At 36.1% G+C, this 23,155-nt stretch overlaps 1 protein-coding gene across 1 annotated transcript in view; it reads left to right on the top strand.

Moving 5' to 3' along the window:
* Positions 1 to 23,155, top strand: part of UTP18 (UTP18 small subunit processome component) — a 44,903-nt gene that overhangs the window by 7,521 nt on the left and 14,227 nt on the right. The window contains exons 4-10 of the mRNA XM_069067502.1: positions 1,657 to 1,724; positions 3,520 to 3,605; positions 4,764 to 4,889; positions 5,014 to 5,188; positions 11,315 to 11,415; positions 11,656 to 11,746; positions 20,285 to 20,408. Of these exons, the coding sequence (XP_068923603.1) occupies positions 1,657 to 1,724; positions 3,520 to 3,605; positions 4,764 to 4,889; positions 5,014 to 5,188; positions 11,315 to 11,415; positions 11,656 to 11,746; positions 20,285 to 20,408 (771 nt within the window). The remainder of the gene's footprint in view (positions 1 to 1,656; positions 1,725 to 3,519; positions 3,606 to 4,763; positions 4,890 to 5,013; positions 5,189 to 11,314; positions 11,416 to 11,655; positions 11,747 to 20,284; positions 20,409 to 23,155) is intronic.

The raw sequence follows: 23,155 nt of genomic DNA, 5'->3' as shown, positions 1-23,155 counted from the left end.
ATATATTATATATATAAATACTATTATTAATACTATTTTACATGTAATTGGGAAATAAGATATACAGGCACTGGGGCACAGAGATCCACCATGCCCTACTGGAAAAGTTGAAGGGGGTATGGGAGAAGATATGGGAGAGAGCAGATTGGAGGAGGGGATATCCTGTGGGACTGCTATTTTGGGGTGGTGTGTAGGGGAAAAACAGGGAGAAAATTTGTAACTCAGAATCTGGCTGAAATGAATGATGTAAATCAGAACTTAATAAAGCATTTGAAAAATAAAAAAAAAAAGCAATAGAGAACCTAGTTGGAGAGTTAGATACCCTGAGAAACAGGCATGCAGAGAGAAAAAACTTTCAGGAACCAATATCATAAATGACATTTTAGATGATTGATGTTTCCACTGTCACAACTGTAGGAATAAGTAAAGTACTGTTTCTTGGTACTTGCTGCTGTGAACCAATGAAATTGTTAGATTGGAGTATCCTTCTCTAGGTTCATAAAGTAAATGTTTTCTTTTTGTTCTATAGTTTAGAAAGTGACTTAAGTTGGATGTTTCGGTGAAGAAGAATAATTAGCAAACAAATGTGTTGCATTTATTACTTGCATTTTGAGGAATGATAATTTTTTGAATTAACATCTCATTCCTTGATTACCATTACCAAAATAGGAAAAGATATGTTAAGCTTAGGCTATCATGAAAGACCTGTGAAATTCAAACATATTCTTCATTATGGTTTGTCATTTATCAAGGCAGGATACCTTTTTTTAACACCCTTTTTTGTGTCACAAACCTTTCGAGCAATCTGGTGAAGCCTGTGGATCCCTTCGCAGAACAATTTTTTTTAATGCATAAAATAACATGCACAGGACTGCAGAGAGAACTGTTTATATGGAAATAAAGTTATCAAATTAGTAAAAAAAAAAAAAATCCCAAGTTGTCTTAATACAATGTTTAGATTGGAAAACAGAAGTGGGAACAGAACCCTGATGGGTTACTTTTCTAAATGGCATAGTGTTTGATATGTAGTCTATCATCTTCCAAAGGCTTCTCTGCACTAAAAGTCCTTTCCAGCTTTATATTTGATATGATGCTGTGCAGAAGATGTTAATTCCTGCAGTCTTAGATGTTTTGACATGAACTAATAAGGAAAAATAGTAGACTAGTATATTATTGAACAGTAAAGAGTTAATAGGTGTATTTCATAGAATTCAAGGTTTTTTTAGGGTGAGGAAGGAGTGAGCCATAGAGGTTTCATATTTTGTTAGAATAGGAGCAAGAAAAGAAGCCACATGTCTAGAAATGGCAGTGAATTTAGAAATAAGATTTCACTTTAAATCCTGGCATTCCTTTTGACTAGCAGTGTGATCTTTGGCAAATTGCTTTATCTTTATGGTTTCTTTTCCTTTATATAAAATTAGAGGATTTGACTCACTAGCTTCTAAGGTCACTTTCCAGCTCTAAATTATATAATATGATATATGCTGATGATATTATATGAGATATCATATAAAAATGATAGCCATTTTTGTTATAAATTCTTGGAATAGTTCGTGGTAATTCTTATACCATGGTAAGTCCATGTTCTGTTTGCCAGTAAGCATAAAAAAATCAAAGTAATTACTAAGAAAATGTACCTGTTATTATTCTTTTTAGATTTCAGCATGCAATGGGTGGAATACCTTCCTGGGCAGAGATTAGCAGGAAGAAGATACATTCAGAAGGTAATTGTTGTTTCTCTTGTTCAGTATCCTGGGCTATTTATTCATGAAGCCCAGTATTATATATATATATGTATATATATATATATTTTTTTTTTTATTTTTTATTTTTTTTTTATTTTTTTTTTTAAGCAATCGGGGTTAAGTAACTTGCTCAAGGTTACACGGCCAGTTATTTCTGGGTGTGGTACTGAGTATCTGAGCCCGGATTTGATATCCAAGTCATCCAGACACTGGAGCTGGTGCTCTTACTTGCTGTGCTACCTGGCCACCCCCCAGTATTATATTTTAATTAAAAAAAAATACTTGTAGAAGGCACAGTGTGCTGTTGACTTGCTTGATCAAGCATACGATTAACTAAATTCTTTTTTTTTGTTTGTTTTTAAATATAAATAACTTTCAAGTGCATGTGCCTTCATTTTGTAGTTATGCAGTGAATTTTTTTTAAACCTAAGGGTTGGGAGGACCTCAAATGTAATGGAGACACAGGTAATCTGGTTATATTAATTTATCCTTTTCTTCCATGATTTTCTTGAATCTTGATTCTCTCATTCGGAAGTGTAAGAATTCAGTGTTAGTCTTGACTAAAAAAAGACATGTCTTTTTTTTTTTAACTTTTAACTCTACCCCCATTTTAGTTTTTTAAAAAGGAGAGAAACAGGAGGGAGGAGAGGAAGGGTGAGAAAATTTGAGACTCATGGGATTGTGGAACTGAATCTTGTAAACTAAAAGCAAACAAATTAATAAAGACAAAAAAATAAAAAGAGAAATACAGAAATTTGGCGTTGTTACAGGCAAGTATTACTCCTTGGGGAAAAAAAATCACCTGTGGTACTTGTTTGATTTATTTTCCCCCCAAATTTCCTTTCCTTATTGAACTCTTTCTTATGTGTGATAAACATTAATAAACATGCATATTTCTACATGCAGAGAACAGGATAAAGGATTATATGGAAACCATGAATCTTTTACCACATAGCTTATTTTTTTTTAAAGTATTTAAGACAATAGTACTAAAACTTATCTTTGCTTGTCTTCTTTTGAACTTCCTTCTTTCTCTTATTTATTTAAAAAGTTATTCATTAACACCTTTTTGTCTTTTTTTGATATCTCTACCCCCTTCCTTGTAGAAAAATCACACAGTGCCTGAGTCTGAAAACCTGTCAAGTTTTGCACTTTTCTGTAGTCCTCCACCTTCCCTAAGAGACAGCATGATTCATCGTGAATCTTCTGTAGTTTATTGTTAAACACTGCATTGATCAGAGTTCTTTAACTCTGTTGTTTTCCTTTACAATAGTATAGACAATTATATATAATTTTCCTGGTTCTGTGCATTTCACTTAGCATCAGTTCATGTAATTCTGCCCATGTTTCTCTGAATTTTTTCCTTTTATCACTTTTTATATTTCAGTAATATTCCACTATTTTTATATATCATAATTTATTCAGCCATTCCTGACAGGCACGCACTTTAGTTCTTTGCAACCACAAAAAATGCTGATAATAATATTTTGCATATGAATCCTTTCCTTTTATACCTAGTATTGCTGGTTCTTAGTTTAGTAACTTTTTTATGTATAGCTCCAGATTGCTTTCCAGAATGATTTGCCATTCATAGCTCCACCAACTGTGGAATGATGTGAGTGTAGTTACATAGCCCCTTTGACAATTGTTTTTCTCCCCTCCTTTTTCTGGTCTTTGCCAGGTATAGACTAGAACCCCAGTTGATTTAGTTTGCATTTTTCTTTTTATTAGTGATTTGTACATATTTTTCCTATGGTTGTTGTGTTTGTTTTAGATGAAAGTGATGAGGAAGATGACCTCTTGAAAAGGACGGGAAATTTTATATCCACATCAGCCTCTTTACCACGTGGAATCCTGCAGGTAAGAGGGTGAATATTGATTTAATGAGCTTTTATGTTCTCTGTACTAATCCATTATGGTACTATAAGTTCTTAGCATCCTGAGCAGGTTCGTGTTACGTTAGTCTTAATTCTAGTTCCTGAGTATAGAGAAAGGATAGCACTCCATCTTTGGGGTTGGATGGGCTTTCTGCCTAGTAATAAACAAACACATATGTATAAACAAATATAAATAAACACGTGTATATGTGTGTGTTTATATGTACATACATACACATGCTTAAAATAAAATATGTATCATATTTTCATATATAATTTTATTATATTTTCATACATAATATATATCATCCAATATTTGTGGATTTTCTTTTTCTACATTAGGCTATGTAATTTTAATTTATTTTATTTTTTGCTTTTTGGAGGGCAGTTGGGGTTATTAAGTGACTTGCCCAAGGTCACATGACTATTTTTTTGTATGTGTTAAGTGTCTGAGGCTGGGTCCTCCTGACTACAGAGCTGGTGCTCTATTCACTGCCCCATCTAGCCGCCCCCAGGCTGTGTAATTTTAAAGGGATCTGGCTAGGAAGTATTGGCAATGTCTAGGACCCTGAGAGTTGGGAATCTTAGATTTTTTTTTTCTTAGCTCTTTGTGACTAAGTAACTTCCTTTTCCTCTCAATAAAAAAAGAATGGTAGGGGTAGGAAGAAGAGTAGGATTAAGATGAAGCACCAAGATAAAGACCAAATTTTACCACTCATACAAAAATGTTAGAGGCTGTCTTAACTATTTGTCCCTTGTCTTCCCTTACCCCCAACACATGGACAGAATTTATAAAAGAGCAAACCAAGGCCCAGAACAGTTATGACTTGCCTTAGGTCACACAGCTACTACCTGGTAATAGAGCCAGGTCTAGAATCCAACGTCTCATTTCTTTTCTCTTGTGTCTTCTCTTATGCTACTGTCTACACTCAAAAGATGTTTTTTTTACTTCGAAGTAAATACAAAGCCTTTCTCCTTATAATTCAATACAGTAAACATTAAATTCTTACTATTTGTGAAACAATCAGTGCTAGGGATTTACACTTGGAAAATTAGATAGTCTTAGTTAGCTAGCCACTGCTTTTTTTTCTGCATAATTGTGTTAAGCATATCATAGTCATCTTTTTTTCCTCCTCCACAGATGAAGAGTTGCTTGAATGCGAATGCTGAACGTCCTTCTTCTGCTAAGATCTCATCAGTGCAGTTCCACCCTTCTGCTCAAGTTATTATGGTTGCTGGATTGGATAATGCTATATCCCTGTTTCAGGCATGCATTTACTTTTATGGAGACTGAATGGTAGTAATGGCACAGGAATTACTTTGCATGTGTTTAGGAGGACAGGTGAGGACATCATAATAACCAGAGGAATTATTCTGTACTTTCTTGACAGGTTGATGGAGAAATGAATCCTAAAATCCAGAGCATCTATTTAGAACAGTTTCCTGTCTATCGGGCCCGTTTCAGTGCCAATGGAGAAGAAGTGCTAGCCACAAGCAATCTCAGCAAGATACTTTATGTATATGACATGATGGGTGGAAATGTAATTCCTGTGCATCAAGTAAGGGGTAAGGTTTTTAGAGAACAGTGTTGCCATGTTTGTTTGAGATTAGTGTGAATCTAGGTAAAATCTTTGTAAACACTGTTCCTCAGGCTTCATAAAATATCCTGGGTAGTTAACTTGGTGTTGTCAGTTGTTTGAAGTATACTGCTTGGTGACTAACTCCAATTTTGCACCATGTCTGAATCCATTTGGTTTTTTGACTATTTTACTAATGAGAGGTGCATAGTGGATAGAGAATCACTACTGACTTCACAGTCAGGAAACTTTGGAATCAAGTTATGTCTCAACACACAGAGGTGTTTTGAGCCAGGGCAACATGTTGAGATTAATTTATACATCTTTATAAGTGCTGGGTATTTGCTTAAGGAGTTCCATGAGGTATGTAACTGATGAAATCACAGATCTAACCATTAGATCATATTAAATGTTGTGACATTTATTTCATCATTCCTCTGTCATTGGATATTTAGATTGTATCCAGTTCTTTATGATTATGGTGCTATGAAAACCTTTAAAAACTAGTATTTTAATATTCTTATTGTGTATCCCCAACTATGAAATTATTGAGTCAAAATGTGTCATTTTTCTTTTATGACTTTTTCATTGTACTGCCCATTTGTTCTCCAAAAAGTTCTATAAATGTGCAATTCCACCAGCAGTAAATGAGTAGCAGTTACTCCAAAATTTTACTACTTTTCTACTTGTTGCTTTTACCTTTGAAAATTTGGTGGGTATGAGGCAGTATCCCAAAGTTGTTTTAATTTGCATCTTTGGGTATTAGGTTTGGGATGTGAAAAAAATGATTATTCACCATGTTTCTTCTTTTGAAAATTGCCTCTATCCTTTGACCACTTGTTGATTGTGTATTAGGAATTATTATTACTACTTTCTAACATTTCCTTATGTATGTAAGTGTCAAGTTTTTATCTTTTTTGCCATAGCTATTTTCAATTTGTTTTCCTTTTTTATTGTTTAGAAGTATTTTATTTTCAGTTGTTGTAGATATTATTGTATATTCAGTTATTATTGTAACTCTTGATATTTACTGAATCAAGACATTGTTTCCCCTCCAGAATTGAGATGAATACTTTATCTGCTTTTCTTTCATTTTATTTTTATTTTTTCTTTCATTTTTCATTTTTTTTTCTTTTTGGGGGGCAATTGGGGTTAAGTAACTTGCCCAAGTTTACACGGCTACTAATTTTTTTGTGTGGGTGTTAAGTGTCTGAGGCCGGAACCGAACTCAGGTCCTCCTGACTCCGGGATGGCACTTTACTCACTGCGCCACCTAGCCGCCCCTTCTTTCATTTTTAAAAATGATTTTTTTAAGGTTTCTAAGCTGCAATTCACTGGGGTATATACCATAAGATATGTCTAAATCTGTCTACCAAAATTCTAACCTTTTTTCCAAGTATGTTTGTTTTGTGATGAATCTTTTCCCAAGTTTGCTTAGATTTATCAAGTACAAATCCATTTGTTTTGAATGTCTGGTTTACCTAATATCCTTTTTTTTTTAAAAAATCCAATGTTAGATGATTTTGATAATAACCATTTTGTAATATGTTTAAAGTCTGGTAATGTGGTTTTGTCCAGTTTTATAAAGAAATATCTTAGTATTTTGTTAAGATATTGCATTAAATGCACTACTTAATTTTTAGAGTTTTGTAGTTTCTTGTCATATTAATTGAATTAGTCAGTTATTTAGGTCTGCATTTGTTTTGGTTGTTGTGTTTCCAGAGTTGTCTTCCTTATAAGTTTTTTGTATTCCTAAGTATTTTAAATCTCATATTAATAGTTGGTAGTTTCTGTTGTCAGTCTAAAAGAGGTTTCTTTTAAAAATTATATTTTCTTTCTCTTTATTTTATTGTTAAGTAAAAAAGCAGATGTTTTTACAGGTTTTTTTTTTAAATTCTGCAATTTTGTTCAACTCATTGTCTTCATTAACTTTTTGGTTGTGGTAGTTGGATTTTCTAGGTACCCTATCATATCATCTGGAAATAATGATTAAATATTAGCTATTTATGCTACAAATACATGTGTTAGAAAGGATGGTTCTAATCTCTTTTTTTCACTTTCTCTTTCTCTGATATTCTTCTCCTGCCTCTCCTTCCAGGTCATCTGATTTGGGTCTGATTGTATTGTAACTGTTAGCCTATTATCCAATGCTGTTGTATTTTTCTAGTATATGGAGTCCTTTTCCTCATGTCCTCAACTAATTTATTTCCCTCTTTCTTCCCTCCCTTGTCCATCTCTAATATTTTCTGTGATAAACATTTTTTGCTAATACATTAGTATCCCATACCTTCTCATTTTTACCTCTACTAGTTAGGTTTCTGACAAGTATTACTTGAGTTGTTTTGTTTTTATTTTCATAATGATAGTAGAATTGTATTCTATTCAGTTCTTGAAAGATACCTAATACTCTATTATTCAGAAAATGAAATCTTCTCAGAGATAAAAATAGAGGAGGAGAGGAGAAATAGTTGTAGTTATTATAGTGAAACTTATATTAAATCAAGGATCACTGACAAAAGTAATAAAAATAAACTGCAGACCAAATAATGTAACCCTAAAGAGTTGGTAGGTCAAAGAACAAATATCTCTAAATATTTTTATTAACAAAAATGTGAAAGAACAGGTCAGTGAATTGGGAATTCGACTGAAAATACCAGAAAACTAACAAATTTAAAAACCTCATTTAAACACCAAAATAGAAATCCAAATTGAAAATAAAAAACCCATATGAAAGAAAGCTAGTAGCTTTTTTCCTTCAAAAAAACCATTAGAAGAAAATCAAATTACTAATTTCAGAAATGAAAAAAGAATTTAGAACAAAGGAAGAAAAAAGGATATTAATAGAAACTATTTTGCCTAACTATATGCCATTAAGGGAAGGAGTAAGGAAATAAGCATTTATGTCACCTACTTTGCGTCAGTCACACTAAGCCACTGACTGCTTTTGCATGTATCATGTCATTTAATCTTCAGAAAAACTTTGAAAGGTAGGTGCTGTTATTTTATATATCAAGAATCTTAGGCAAACAGGCTAAATGACTCCTCCAGGGTCACTAGTGAGTATCTAAGGACAAATTTGAACTCAGATCTTTCTGATCTTAGACCCACTACTCTAACCCCTGTATCACCAGCTGCCTCTGGTGCCTAAAACTGAAAATTTAATGAACTAAGTGAATGTTTACATATCAAAATTAATAGAATGAGAAATAGAGAATTTAAATAACCAAATTTCAGAGTGATAAATAAACTTCCAAAGAAAAAAATTCCAGAACCATCTGGATTCATGAGTGAATTCTCTGCAGCATTCAAAGATGAATTTGAATATTGTATAAATTGTTTGCAAAAATAAAGAAGGAATTCCACCAGATATGTTCTGTGACACAGATATAAATCAAGGAGAATCAAAACAAAAAGGAATCTATAGACCATTGTCCTTAATGAACATAAATGCAGAAGATTTAAATAAAATATTAGCAAAGAGGCTAAAACAGTATATCACAAAGATTATGTGCTGTGATTAGATTGTACTTCTACCAGGAATGCAGTCTTGGTTTAATATTTGGACAACTATAAACTTAATTGGTTATGCAAAAAAAAAACATATATCCAAAACCCAGAAAGAACTACCATTATATGTAACAGAGACAAATTAGAATACTTTCTAGTAAAGTAAGGGCTGAAACAAGGCTATTCCTTGTCACCCCTTCTGTTTGACAAATTACTAGAAATGTTGACTATAGCAGTAAAATGAGCAAGAGAAATTGAGGGAATAGCCATAGGTATTATTGAGAAATTATTTTTGCAGATATGATGGTGCATTTAAAGCACCCTAAAGCTCAGAACCAAAGAGATTGCCAGGGGCACACTTTTCAAGGTAGAAAATGTCAACAACAGGTAGAAAGTGCCTGTAGATGAAGTACATTCAGAAAATAAGGATTACCCCAAAGCCTGGGGCTCAAAAAGAAGTCAGTAAATTTGCTGTATTCATTCCAACAAATAAACCTTTTGCTCAGCCTTAAGTCTGTTTGGAGAGTTGGTTCCTTGGACTCTGGTCTAGGTTTAGTGCTTTTCATGTTTTGTCTTTGTTCCTGATACTGCCACGTTGCTATTTTGTCTTTATCTTAGATGTGCCTTTCTCAGATCCTTGCTTATTCTTTGCAGTAGTTATTTATCTCTCGCTTCTACTTATTTGACTTCTTACCTACAAGAACTCTCACTGATGCAGTTTCCATCATAGCCTGCTCAGTGGAGGATTCTACCTGTGGAGCCTCAACACACTAAGCATTTTCTTCCCCCCCCCCCCCTTTTTTTTTTGCTTTTTGGAGGGGAGAAGGCAGGGCAATTTTGGTTAAGTGACTTGCCCAAGGTTACATGACTAGTTTTGTGCTGAGTGTCTGGGGCCGGATTTGAACTCAGGTTCTTCTGACTCTAGGGCCGGTGCTCTATTTACTGCGCCACCTAGCCGCTCCTAAGCATTTTCTAATGACTCAGATCTTTTTGATCTTAGAACCCAGTACTCTATCCCCTGTATCACCAGCTGCCTCTGGTGCCTAAAACTGAAAATTTAATGAACTAAGTGAATGTTTACATATCAAAATTAATAGAATGAGAAATAGAGAATTTAAATAACCAAATTTCAGAGTGATGAATAAACTTCCAAAGAAAAAACTTATTTATTAAACCAAATATTAAATAATTTTTTATTATAAATTAAAAAATTAAATAAACCAAATATTAAACCAAGACTGCATTCCTGGTATAAATACAATCTAATCACAGCACATATCTTTGTGATATATTGTTGTAGCCTCTTTGCTAATATTTTATTTAAATCTTCTGCATTTATGTTCATTAAGGACAATGGTCTATACATTCCTTTTTGTTTTGATTCTCCTTGATTCAAAAAATTATCTAATGACCTTCTATTGGGGTTGCACTAAGTTATGAGGTTAGTATCTTGATTTCAAAATACTAATTTTAATAATAATTTCAAAAATGTAGGACCAACTTTTATTTTACTTGGAAAACTACTTAAGTCTTTGAAAAAGAGTCCAATTGGGGTGGCATGGGGGGAAGGGGACCTTTACTGATAGTCCTTAGCCATCTCCCCTTGAGCAAAGGCAGTTAAAGCATGGGTCATTGAAAGCTTATTTTGTGCAGAGTTAAGACTGATAATTATTGCTTAGAAACCCTTTTTATTTATTGGGACAGTGTTTGTAGGGCTTGAGAAAAGGCTTGACCCTTGGACGTGGGTTGTTTTCCTCAGACTCTGTCATAAACCACTGAAGACTGTAACTTCTCCATAACGTACCATTTTCTGTCTCAGAGTATAAGGGGATGCAACAGATTAGATCCTGTGACACACCTGTGTGCAGACTCCTGGGGGAGTAGCAGCTCCTTCTGTGTGTTGCTTCCTCAGTCTGTAGTGAACTGTAGTTGAGAAAAGGTCAGACACTATAGGCAGTCAGTATTTTTCCCAAAAATCTAATGGTACTTAGCAATTATATCATGTTGGCCCTCCTGTTTTCACATGGCAAGTTTGTGGAAGTGTTTGTTTTTTTGTGTTTGTTTGCTTTTACATTCCCTTGACCTTAGATACATTTGTTCAGTTCTCCTTTGCCTAGCATCCCCAAATCTTTTTTACTCACAAGATTTTTTTAGCTACTATTCCCATGGGTGTTAATTCATTTGGTATGCTGGCTGATCTGTTACAGTCTTTCAGCATTTTTCCTCCTCTCCAGGAAGTACTTTATAAACTTTAAATGTGAACTATTACCTAAGCAGGCTAGTATTTGGCACAGTGTGTGCCACGAAGTGGTACCTGGAAGGACTAGAATGTCTTGGGGAGAGGACAGGGACACACCTTGCAGGCCGCGTAACTGTCTCCTGACAGACCCTGTAAGCAGAGTGAGCTTGTGCTTTTAAAACCCCTAGGAGGCATTCTTTGTAGCTCACAGAGCTCATCTGCATACTTTTTTTGCAGCCCTATATAGATTGCTGACCCTTTTCAATTGTGTCCTGTGAGCTTAAAAAGGCTCTGAGTAATTAATAGATGAGAGCTTGATTGAAATGATTAATCCCTATTGAATTCATTTGTTCTTTTTTTTTTTTAAAGGTTTAAAGGAGAAGTTTGTCAGAAATTTTGAAATATCACCAGATGGATCCTTTTTGCTCTTAAATGGTTCTTCAGGATATTTTCATCTACTTTCAATGAAGGTGACTTATTGCTAATTCTTGTTTTTGTCTTGTATCCCAACCTGAAACTCTGAAAATTCCTAGGTTATTCTAGACTTGAATATGGAGTCTCAAATAAGGAAACATAGGCCATTAAAGAAACTTGAATTGTTAAGGCAGGATAATCTTCAAAATAGAGAAAAACAGAACTTGGAAAATAGAAAGGTTATTTTTAAGACTGTGATGTGGTCCTGAACAGTTTAATTCCTATTTATTTTTTAGACGAAAGAGCTAATTGGTAGTGTGAAAATAAATGGAAAAGCAGCAGCATCAGCTTTCTCATCAGATAGCACAAAGATATATGCCAGCTCTGGTAAGTTTAATGACTAAAAGAATGGTATGGATGTGTTTATTAAAATCTTCATATTTTAAAAACTAAATTTTATTTCTTCTTGAATTTTAATTTCTTGCGTTGAATGGGCAAACCATGGAATGAAAACTAGTTTTAAACTTCAAAACTTCGTTTATTCCACATTTACCCTTTTTACCAGGCAGTAGTAATGAATTCTTATGGTGTTAAATATTAATTTTTATGGAAAAACTTGATATGCAAAAACTTATTTACAAGACAAGATTCCATATTGCTGTAATTTATATAGTTGAATATAGGCTATATAAATAGCAACTGTTAAGAGGAATTGTAAGAAGCAGGTTGTATTAGACTTCTTGAAAGAAATATAAAATGATTATGTTGTATCATAGCTGTCTTTTTAACCTGTTTTAACATTTTGTACTTTCTTCTGTATTGCCATGTTAAGAAGTAAAATACAATCTGGAATGTATAACTTTGTGAAGAAGAATGCACTTGTTAGTTATCCAGGGAACAGGAACGCTAAGGATTTTGTAGAAGTTATTTCATAATAAGTATTTGCAGCTCTAGTGGTCTGACATTGCATAGTAAGAGGAGGAGTTTATTCATTGAGGGCCACCAAATATAGCTGTGCAAAGCTCAATCACTTTATCACCAAGTATCACTTACTAAAAGTTTTTGGTTTCATTTTGAAAGGCCAAACTCTGTATCATCAAAGAATGATTTGTTATATATCCTTTTAAAAGGATATTTTTGCTTATGTGAGCTCAGGGAATGACTGTCCTGGTTTTTGTTATTGTAGGGAGTCATTCTGTGAGGCCAGTTGCATCTCTAAACCTATTATGATGGTTTCTTTTGACAGCAGAAGCATTAATGTGGTGTCCTCAGCCAGTGGAATTTGGCAACTTGTGAAAAGATGTGAGCTTGTCCTTGCTTTTTTCAGGAGGGTTGGTATTTCATTTTAATCCAGGGATACTGTCAGTGTAGTACTAACTTGTTTTTAAAGACTGTGTATTTGCTTGGAAATATCTGTCAGACTTCAGCACTTCTACTAGGACAGAGATTCTTGTCCTCTTTTATGTCAAGGCTTTCTTTGGCAGATGTCTGATGAAATCTAGCCATCTGACAGCTTCTTCTCAGGATCCTTCACTGGATCTTCATCTAGTTCATTCCTTGTAATCATAGGTATACTGCAGGATTCTCCCTTCCCTATCCCCTTCTCTTCCCTCTTTTCTCTCTCCTCCTTCACTCCTATACTTGGTGATCTCACCTCCCATGGATTTAATTACCATCTGTATGCTGATGATTCTCAAATCTACACCTGTCCTGCCCTGACCTTCCTGCTGGCCTCCAGGCTTGCATATCCAGCTGACTTTCTGAGATGAACTGTATGTCCAGCAGACATCTTAAACTCAATGTATCCGAAAGAGGACTTATTATCTTTACTCCAACACTACCCTTATTCCAAGCCACCTTCCCTGTTACTGTAGAGGACAGTAGCATCCTCGAAGCCCCTCAAGCTCACAACTTAGGAGTCATTGGGAATTTCCTACTGTGTGCCCTGCCCCTGAAGATATCTAGAGTATTGCCAAGGCCTATGGATTTCACATTTGCAACATCTCTTGAATATTCTTCCTATTCTCCTCTAACACTGCCACCAGTCTAGTGCAGGCCCTCATCACCTTACACCCAGACTATTGCAATATCTGCTGGTATTCCATAAAGTGCAGCTCTGATCATGGAACTTCCTACTCAGTAAACTCCAGTGCTTCCCTGTTGCTTCCAAGATCAAATACAAAATCCTCTACTCAGGGGCGGCCAGGTAGCACAGTGAGTAAGAGCACCAGCCCCAGTGTTGGGATGATCTGGGGAATCGAATCCGGGCTCAGACACTTAGCATCCACCCAGAAACACCTGGCTGTGTAACCTTGAGCAACTTACTTAACCCCAATTGTTTAGGGGTGGCCAGGTAGCAAGAGCACCAGCCCCAGTGTCAGGATGACCTGGGGATCAAATCTGGGCCTCAGATACTTGGCACCACACCTAGAAACAACTGGGCGTGTAACCTTGAGCAAGTTACTTAACCCCAATTGCTTTTTATTTAAAAAAAAATCCTCTGCTTGTCTTCAAAGCGCTTCACAATCTAGCCCCCTTCTGCCTTTGCAGTCTTACAACTTTCTTATGCCATGTACTCTTCCATCTGGTAACATTGACCTCCTGACTGTTTCCTGAGTGAAAAGCTCCATCCTTTGGCTCTGGGCATTTTCTTTGACTGTTCCCCATACTTGGAATGCTCTCCCTCTTCATCTCTACCTACTGACTTCACTGGCTTCCTTTATATCCCAACTAAAATCCCATTTTCTACAGGAAGCCTTTCCCAACTCCTAATTCTAGTACCTTCCCTCTGTTAAATATTTCTTATTTATCCTGGGTATAGTTGTTTCTGTGTATTTGTTTGTTGTCTCCCCCATTAGATTGTAGGCTCCTTGAGGACTGTCACTTGCCCCTTTTTGTATTTCCAGTGCTTAGCATAGTGCCTGCCACATAAACATAGTAAGTGCTTAATTAAATGTGTATTGATTTTGATTGATTGATGTTTGGAAGGAGGGAGGAGTGAAGAGTTTTTCAACTGTTTGGCTCTACCTGTTCCTTTCTCTACTTCCCCCATGTGCCTCCCTCCCCCCCAAAGAGGTTTAAAACTAAACTTTAATAATTTTCACTCATTTTCATATACCGTTTCTCTCATCACTTTTGTTCATGTATGGTCCTCCTGAGCATCATTTTTCCTAGTCTTCCTTCTTGAATAGCTTCCCACTTGTCCTCATTCCAGTTTTAATGGAATTAAATTTCACTTCATCAAAAATTTGAATGTGGGAAAACTGCTCTAATAGAAATAAAAAAGATAAAAGTATTCCACCAGCTAGTCTGGGTCTGGATCCTCAACAAGGCAGAGTTGGAGAGTAGAGGGAGCATTAGTGGATTTTTATTAGCAGCCTCTCTCCATGCATGGTGTCACCTCGAACTAATATTGCATTAGAGGTTCAGGAGCTGGCATGGTTCATTTTGTTTTCAGGAAACCTCTTGAAGGCAGCCTGCTGCCGCTGTGCTTTAAATAACTCAAAAGGATTTTGACCATATTGAATGGGTTGTAAATGAGACCAAACTGCACTGACTTAGTTGATTTACATTACTCTTATCTTCTTAATTTATGAGAGAGATTGAACTTTAGAAAGGGCATGTCCCTACTATGGTATATTGCACCATGGGACTTGGTTGCTTTTTGTCTTAGGTTTCCTCATTTGCCTTTGACAGTTCTTGATTTGGAGAATGGGGGAAATAACTGTAAGACTCAGAGAAGAAAGAAGATTGTGTATGTGTGTGTTCTTGACAGATGAAAAATATATTATTTTTCATGACAATATTTGCCTCATTCCATTTCTATAATCCACCACCTCTGCCAAGAGGAGGGATGTATGTGTTACTGTTTTCTGGAGTCAAGATTGATCATTGCATTCAGAGTTCTGACCTCTTTCATTATTGGGTTTTTTCACATTGATGTGGTCCTAGTGTAAATTGTTACGTTGTACTTATTTTGGTAATAAAATTCTTTCCCAATTTCTCTTAATCCTTTATATTCATCATTTCTTATAGTGTAGTGCTATTCCCTTAATTTATACACCACAGTTTCATTAGCCTTTCTCCATTTGTTGGACAGTTAGTCTTTTTCCACAATTTTTTGCTGGTATACAAATTTTGCTATAAATATTATATTTAAGAACTTTCCTTAGAAGGGTCTTTGACCTTGAGAAGATGCCCAGTCTTGGTGTCATTGGGTCAAAGGGTTCAGCTTAGTGACTTTCTTAGTATAATTCATATATATTCCCAACTATGGTATATGGTATCACTATAAGGATTTGATCAATTTACTGATCTATGAACAGTATAATAATGTGCCCCTCTTCCCAAAGTCCTCACATTTGCCATTTTTATCTTTTGTCATCTTTGCCAATCTGATTGTTGTAAGGTGAAACATTATTTCAATTTACCATTTCTCTTTATTTTTAATAATTTTAAGCATTCTTTCATACAGTTGTTGATAGTCTGCATTTCTTTGAAAACTTGCTTATTCTCCTTTGGCCACTTCAGTGTAACAGCCCCTTAACAAGGGTGTCTTCGTGACCTTGTCAGGAATGAGTACTAACCCTGCCTTAATGGAATGTCAGTTCCTTCTGGACAAGGATGGTTTCATTTTGCTATTTGCATCTCTACATGCTTGCATTGTGTTAAGAACTTAATAAACTTATTGTCTCTACCTTGAGCTCTGTCTGAACAAGAAGTCCTGTATAACAAATGCTTTCTTTAGACACCATCTTCTTGGCATATGCTCATTGAAATGTCCTTTTAATATGAGATTTAAGCACAGAGCTTAGAGCATTTTCTTCTCTAGCTAGAACTGTGGTTTCACTGATGTGGCAGATTGGAAGCTCCCTTGTAACTTACTGTCCTGAGTTCCCAGGGCACCTAAAGCTTTGGTGACTTGTTTTTGGTTATGTAGTATATGCCAGAGGCAGGATTTGAATTCAGGTCTTCCTAGTTTCAAAGACTTTGCTTTATCCACTATGCCATATTGCTTCAGCAGTATAAAGGTCTTGTTCAAATGAAGTGCTTTTCAAAATTGGTGATTCTTTGAGTATGTATGAGGTTTTTTGTTTTTAAAAGAAATGCTTTGGGAATTAGAAAGTATAATTTATAGTGAGTTCCTGTCCTAATCCAATTCCAACAGTGGGGCACCTACTGCATTATTTATTTATTATTTTTTAAAAGCAATTGGGGTTAAGTAACTTGCTCAAGGTACATGGCCAAGTTATTTCTGGGTGTGGTGCTAAGTATCTGAGCCCCAGGTCATCCCCACCTGGCCGCCCAGTACTGCTTGATTTTAATGCAAAGTTATCTCAGTTTGAATACAAAGGGCTGATTGGGAATTAAAGGTCAAGGGTGGGAAATTCCAGGTGTGAGTGAAAGGTGTGCATAGGGGATCTTATTTTGTACTTGAGAGTTGGGAGGTTATCATAGTTAACTGTTGCCAAATTCCTTATGTGATCTTGTTGTTCAGTCTTTTTTAACTCCTCGTGACCCCATTTGAAGTTACTTGCTAAAGATACTGGAGTGGTCTGCTGTTTCCTTTTCCAGCTCATTTCATAAATGAGGAAACTGAAGCAAACAGGGTTAAGTGACTTGCCCCGGGCCACATAGCTAGTAAGTATCTTGAGACCAGATTTGAGCTTAGGTCTTCCTGATTTCAGGCCCAGTGATCTTAGTCTTTTCCAAAAAATCTTGTACAGACCTAGTAATTTATGCAATACAAAAAATACCAAAGCATTTTGAATAATGTAAAGTGTTATGGATTTAGGAATTCATATTCAGATAAAGAAAAGAGGCGATATAATTAGCTGGCCAAATAGTACAGGTCACAAAGAGTTGGACACAGCTGAATGAATGAAAGACAAATTTTTTACTCAGCTGCTTCTTCCTGAAAATCTGTGTTCTATAAGGAAATAAGTGAGTTTAGGTCATCCCTAAGATTGAAAGTTTGCCAACTTTGTTTCCCTCTCTGCCTGTCTTTGTTTCATTGCCACCCCCTGGAATGTGGGGAAGAGTTATCTATGACAAACTAAGCTTCTGGGATTTATGAAGCATTTTGGGATTTTTCCTTATAATGTGTCTTTGATTACCTTCCAAAACCCTCCTGCTCTGTGACCCTGAGAGGCTCTCTTTAAAGAACACACCTGTTTTGCTATAGTTTAAAGGAGGCTGGGAGCAAATGATATAGTTATATAAGTTATAAGTGCAAAAAAAGTCATGTTTCTAATTTAGCTTAATGTAAGTTTAAAGTGTTAAATGGTTACTACTTAGGTTTTTCTGTCATGGACCTGGGGTGGTAGGAATGGGCTCTTATTATTCTTTTTTGTTATTTTATTTTACTTTATTTTTTTTTTTAAAGCAATTGGGGTTAAGTAACTTGCTCAAGGTTACATGGCCAGTTATTTTGTGTGGGTGTTAAGTATCTGAGGCTGGAACCGATCCCGGGTCTCCCTGATGCTGGGGCCCGGCTCTTATTCATTGTGCCACCTGGCCACCCTTTTACTTTACTTTTAAGAAAAAAACTTGAGTTCATATATCACCTCTGATACTTAGAAGGCAAATCACTTGATGTTTTATGAGCTTCAGACAACACTCTACAGCCCATATCCTGAGTCATAGATCAGTTGAACTCTGTTGCTGGAGTGAGTTCTCACATGTTGAAGAAATATTACATCTTTTGTGTATTTCCATATAACTTACTTTTACAAACATCTCAGTGACTATCTGGCCTCTCTCTGTTCCTTTGGTGCTTTAAAGAAGCAGTATTCTTTTCCTTGTGGTCCTCAGATTCACCCTTAGCCTTCTCATTAAAATGAACTTGTTAGCCTCCTCTGAACTTGGGATCCATGGAAATTCCTGCATTAGCCTATCATTTTATAGTCAAAGGATATTATATTTATCATGCTTCTCTTGCCTTCATTTCCCTTTAAAAAAATTTTTTTTAAAAGAAACAAAGGTAGAACTTCAAGCTCTTACTGAACATATATTTTATAGAAACATATACTTTATTTTCCCCCACTTATGGGTATTTAATTTTTTTCAATTACATGTAAAGATAGTTTTCAGCATTTACTTATATAAGATTTTGAGTTACAAATTTTTTTTTCTCCCTCCTTTCCTCCCCAAGATGCCAAGCAGTCTGATATAGGCTATATACATGCACAGTCATTGAAAATGCTTCCATATTAATTATGTTGTGAAAGAAGAATCAGAACAAAAGGGAAAAATCCTGAGGGAAAAAGAAGAGAAAATATGCTTTGATCTGCATTCAAACTCCACATTTCTTTCTCTAGATATGGATAGCATTTTTCATCACTAGTCTTTTGGAATTGTCTTAGATCATTGTATTACTGAGAAGAGCTAAGTCTTTCAAAGTTGGTCATCAACTATTGTTGTTACTATGTACAATGTTTTCCTGGTTCTGCTCCCTTCACTCAGTATCATTTCATGTAAGTCCAGGTATTTCTGAAATCTACCTGCTTATCATTTCTTATTAGCACAGTAGTACTCCATTATATTTGTATACCACAACTTGTTCAACCATTCCTCAATTGATGGACATCCCCTCAGTTGCCACTGCAAAAAGAACTGCTATGAATAGTTTTGTACATGTGGGTTCTTTCCGCATTTTTGTGATCTCTTTGGGATACAGACCTAGAAGGGGTATTGCTAGATCAAAGGGTATGTACAGTCTCACAGCTTTGGGCATAGTTCCAAATTGTTCTCCAGAGTGGTTGTGATGGGGGACGGGATCCCAATAGGTTCAGGAAACCTGCAAGGGTGTCTGGAAAGAATTCAGCTCAGCCTTGCTTGGAGTTAGAGTTGAGAAAGTTTATTATTATGCCATCACAGTGGGCAAGAATCCTTTAGGGGACCTGCGAGTGAGAGGGGTGCATGCTTTTACCTTTAAAGGGTAGGGCTGCCACTGTCAGGGCTGACCTGATGGGAGGGGCCTCAGTGCATAGACAAAGGTCAGAGCTGACCAAGAGGAGCATGTGAATAGATAGTTTAGATAAGATTTGGGCCAGGTCAAAGAGACAAAAGGCAAGGACAAAGGAGGGTGTGGGCCAGGAAGAAATGAAGAGAGACAAAAGGGGTCACAGGGTGTTGCCTAGGTGGAGTGTGGGATAGGGAGAAGGGGCAGAGCTCAAGGGTGGGAAAGGACAAGTAGCAGTTACAACTTCACAGACTGGTTTTACAAGTTGGTTTGACCTAGACCCCAGGTACCCCATCACAAGGACAAAAGCAAAACAAGAAGCTCTAGAAAAGTTTGACTTGGTAGAGAGCATCTACCACAGGGATTTTCAGGGAATGCCTTATGGAAATGGTGCAGGAACTGAGTCTGAAAGGGAAGTGCAGCTATTCCTGGGGGGGAGGATGGCCTGAGGCAGGAAGGAGGATTTCACTAGGTTTGGGTCAAATTTAGGAAAAAATAAAAATGCTTATCATACTTGTAGGAATTAAATTTGTCATTTAAAGCCCTGATTTATTGTCTAAAAATCTGAAGCTAGTAATCCAGTGTGAAACAGCTATTTTCTTATCATTAATCTAGGTTTAAATTTTTTTTCTTTTTGGAGGGGGGATGTCAGGGCAATTGGGGTTAACTGACGTGCCCAAGGTCACACAGCTACCGGTAGTGTTAAGTTTCTGAGGTCACATTTGAACTCAGGTTCTCTTGACTCCAGGGCGGTGCTCTATTCACTGCGCCACCTAGCTGCACCTTATCTAGGTTTAATTTGAAGTGAAAAGTGTCTTCTTTAGGTGTCACAGATTGCCGCATATAGTGCTTACTGTATGCCTACCTGGTAACTCCTGGGTGGCTCCAAGGACTGATGTTTTTTTTTTCCTTGAGATGATAAAATTGTAATGTTACTTCTCCCCTTTTGTTCCTTCATTCAGTGGATGGTGAAGTTTACATTTGGGATGTAAATACCAGGAAGTGCCTGAACAAATTTACTGATGAAGGGTGTTTGCGGGGATTAAGCATCGCTGTGTCTAGGAATGGACAATATGTTGCTTGTGGGTGAGTAAAGATAAATGGTTGTAACCTCTTAGCATTGTATATTAATTAATGATAATGCTAGATATCTTACTTAAATAATATATTTGCTCTTCTTCATAGAAGTAACTCAAAATTCTGTATCAGTAGCCTAAATTCAGATGTGCCTTTTGCTTGTTATTGCCATAACATAGGACTTAATTTTGGTGTTTCTGTAGCAGCTGTTGAACCAGTAAAATGCAGGGTGACCTTACAATTGCATTTAATTTTATAATTGGAAGGAACAGTTTTGCCATGTCCTAACATTTGTGTAACTATTTTTACCCTCGTGCTGCTGGAGGGGGCATTTCCTAGTGGAGTACCCAGGAATGGATCATTGGCCTTGTGCTGTTTAATATTTTAATGTTTTCTTGGATTAAAGTTAAGATGACCTGCTCATCAAATTTGCAGATAGCACCAAGCCTTAGAGGGAGTTTTAACATAGTAGTTGACTGAATCAGACTCTAAAAAGATGTTGATAGTCTAGAATGCAATGAGAAAGCCATCTTTATAACAAGGAACTTTTTCTAAAGTAACATAAATTTTGTTTTTCTGTTATCACTTTCAAATATTTCTTCACTATTGAAATTTTTCTTAATGACTCCTTTTTCCTTCCTTGTTATCTCTTTCTAATTTATAGTTTGTTTCTGAATTAAAAGGAAATTTTTTTTTCATGAAAGAAAGTATAGTATAGTGGAAAGAGCCCTAGATTTGGAGTCAAAAGACCTGCGTTCTCACCTTAATTTTGCCACTTTCTAGCTATGCAGCCTTGGGAAACTTACTGCTTCTTGGAGCATTGCTTTCTTTATCAGGAAGATTAGGACAGAATACTTATTCTTCTTACCTTACTGGGTAAGGGGAGTTAGTCATTGGTCAGCAAGGATTTAGTTAAGCACTTAACTTTGTTCCAGGCACTATGCCAATTGCTAGGGGTATTGTAATTGGGGAGGACAACATACAAAAAGGAAGCTGAAAATCAGGTTGTGGGGTGGGGTCGTGTATAGGTAGAGGCATGGTAGCTAAATCTGGAGAAGAGGTTTGGCTGGTCTGTGACTTTTTCCCAGAATAGAGGTTCCAGGCAGAACTCACCAGTGGGAGAAGGGGCCTGCCCATAGGTCAGAAGGCAGCTGAGGCATATGGTGGCTAAGTTGAGAGAAGGAGGGATGGGACTTTTTCCCAAAATGGAGGTTCCAGAATTTAACCAATGGGAAAATCAGTCAAATGAGATAGCTGTACAACCTTAGAAGAGTTCTGAAAGATGTTTATAATTTATAAAGTAGCAGTTCTATTTATGGTGGTATTATATAGAATCTAGTTTATAAGAATCATATTCTTACATTTAGAAGGAACCTTAGACAAAGTCTTGTTTTACCTCCTCATTTTGCAAATAAGGAAACTGAAGTTTAGAGCAGTTGGGTGACTTGCCCAGGGTTATTTTATTCACAAAGCCTGGTCTAGAACTCAGATTTCCTAACTCCCCATTTTATGATGTTTGCGTTGTTACATGTAGTCATTACAGAAATTGATTGTCCTTTAATCAGTGAACTGCCCATAGGACATTTAAAATGTGTCTGGATTTGCTCTTCCCTCCCAACCTAATTTAGAACAGTTTTTCACAACTCATCTCTTCATGAAGATAATACTTTAGTGGCTGACACCTTCTTAGCATGTTGAATCTTTGCTATAGTATTGGTGGTGATGTGAGAATTTACTGGACCTTTGTAGTTAGGATAAAGATTTTCTGTGCAGGGCAGTGTTTGAAGCATCCCAAGTTGGCTTGGATTGATGCATTTACTTGGGCATGTATTTTTTCATATCTTAAAAAGAAACTACAATTAAGGCAGATAGTGTTGTTTAGTAGGAAGAGCAGAAACTGGAAGTTGAATCTTCTTTGTGGGCTGGGCCTTGACACTGACAAACTATTCTTGCAAATCAGTTAACTTCTTTGTGTCTTACTTTCCTCATCTGTGAGGTACGTTTTAAAGGATTTCCCCTTAGGACCTTTTAAGGATAAAGGGGTAGATGTGAAACCCTTTATCAAGTATGAAGCACTGAATAAGCACAAGGGAACTGTTATTACATTATTATTGATTCCCCGGTTTGAGGGCCACCTTAGCTGTTGTATTGAGCTTTTCTTTACCAAAGACTCAAGTTTTTCCTTCTTCCTGTTTACTTTCAGAGGGTGACCTCAGCTTTTACTTTACTTCGGGAACTGAGGCTCTCTGTAGTGCGAAGCTGTTTCTGTAGCTGTCCTTTCATCCTTTCCTCTAGTCTCAGAAGCAGTGCCTCTCCTGTAAGGCTAGCTATTCCATTTAAACTTTTATTCTACTCTAGCCCTTCCAGCTTCCTAAGGACTTTGTTTTCCACTTTGTTTTCTACTTTGTCCCCCATCTCTGTAGCATTCTTCATCTGTTTTTTCTCTACTCTTAAAAAAAATTTTCACATTAATCATGTTATAAAGAAGAATTAGAACCATTAGGAGGAACCACAAGAAAGAAGAAACAAACAAAAAAAAGAGCAAATAGTATGCTTTGATCTGCATTCAGACTCTATGGTTCATTTTCAAACATACACAGGTTTCTCCTAGATTTGAAAAACAAAAACAAAAAATACTACTATCCTGGTTCTGCTGCTATTTCTAATGTTGGCCTTTTTATTTTTATATTTATTTTATTTTATATATTTTTTGCCTTTTGGAGGGCAGTTGGGGTTAAGTAACTTGCCCAAGGTTA

The sequence above is a fragment of the Petaurus breviceps genome, unplaced genomic scaffold, assembly GCF_028583685.1.
Source record: "Petaurus breviceps papuanus isolate PSGF00001 unplaced genomic scaffold, PetGlider_PUasm1.0 90750, whole genome shotgun sequence".
NCBI lineage: Eukaryota > Metazoa > Chordata > Mammalia > Diprotodontia > Petauridae > Petaurus > Petaurus breviceps.
Note: the sequence above shows the minus strand (reverse complement) of the source record. Positions and strands in the feature narration are given on the sequence as shown.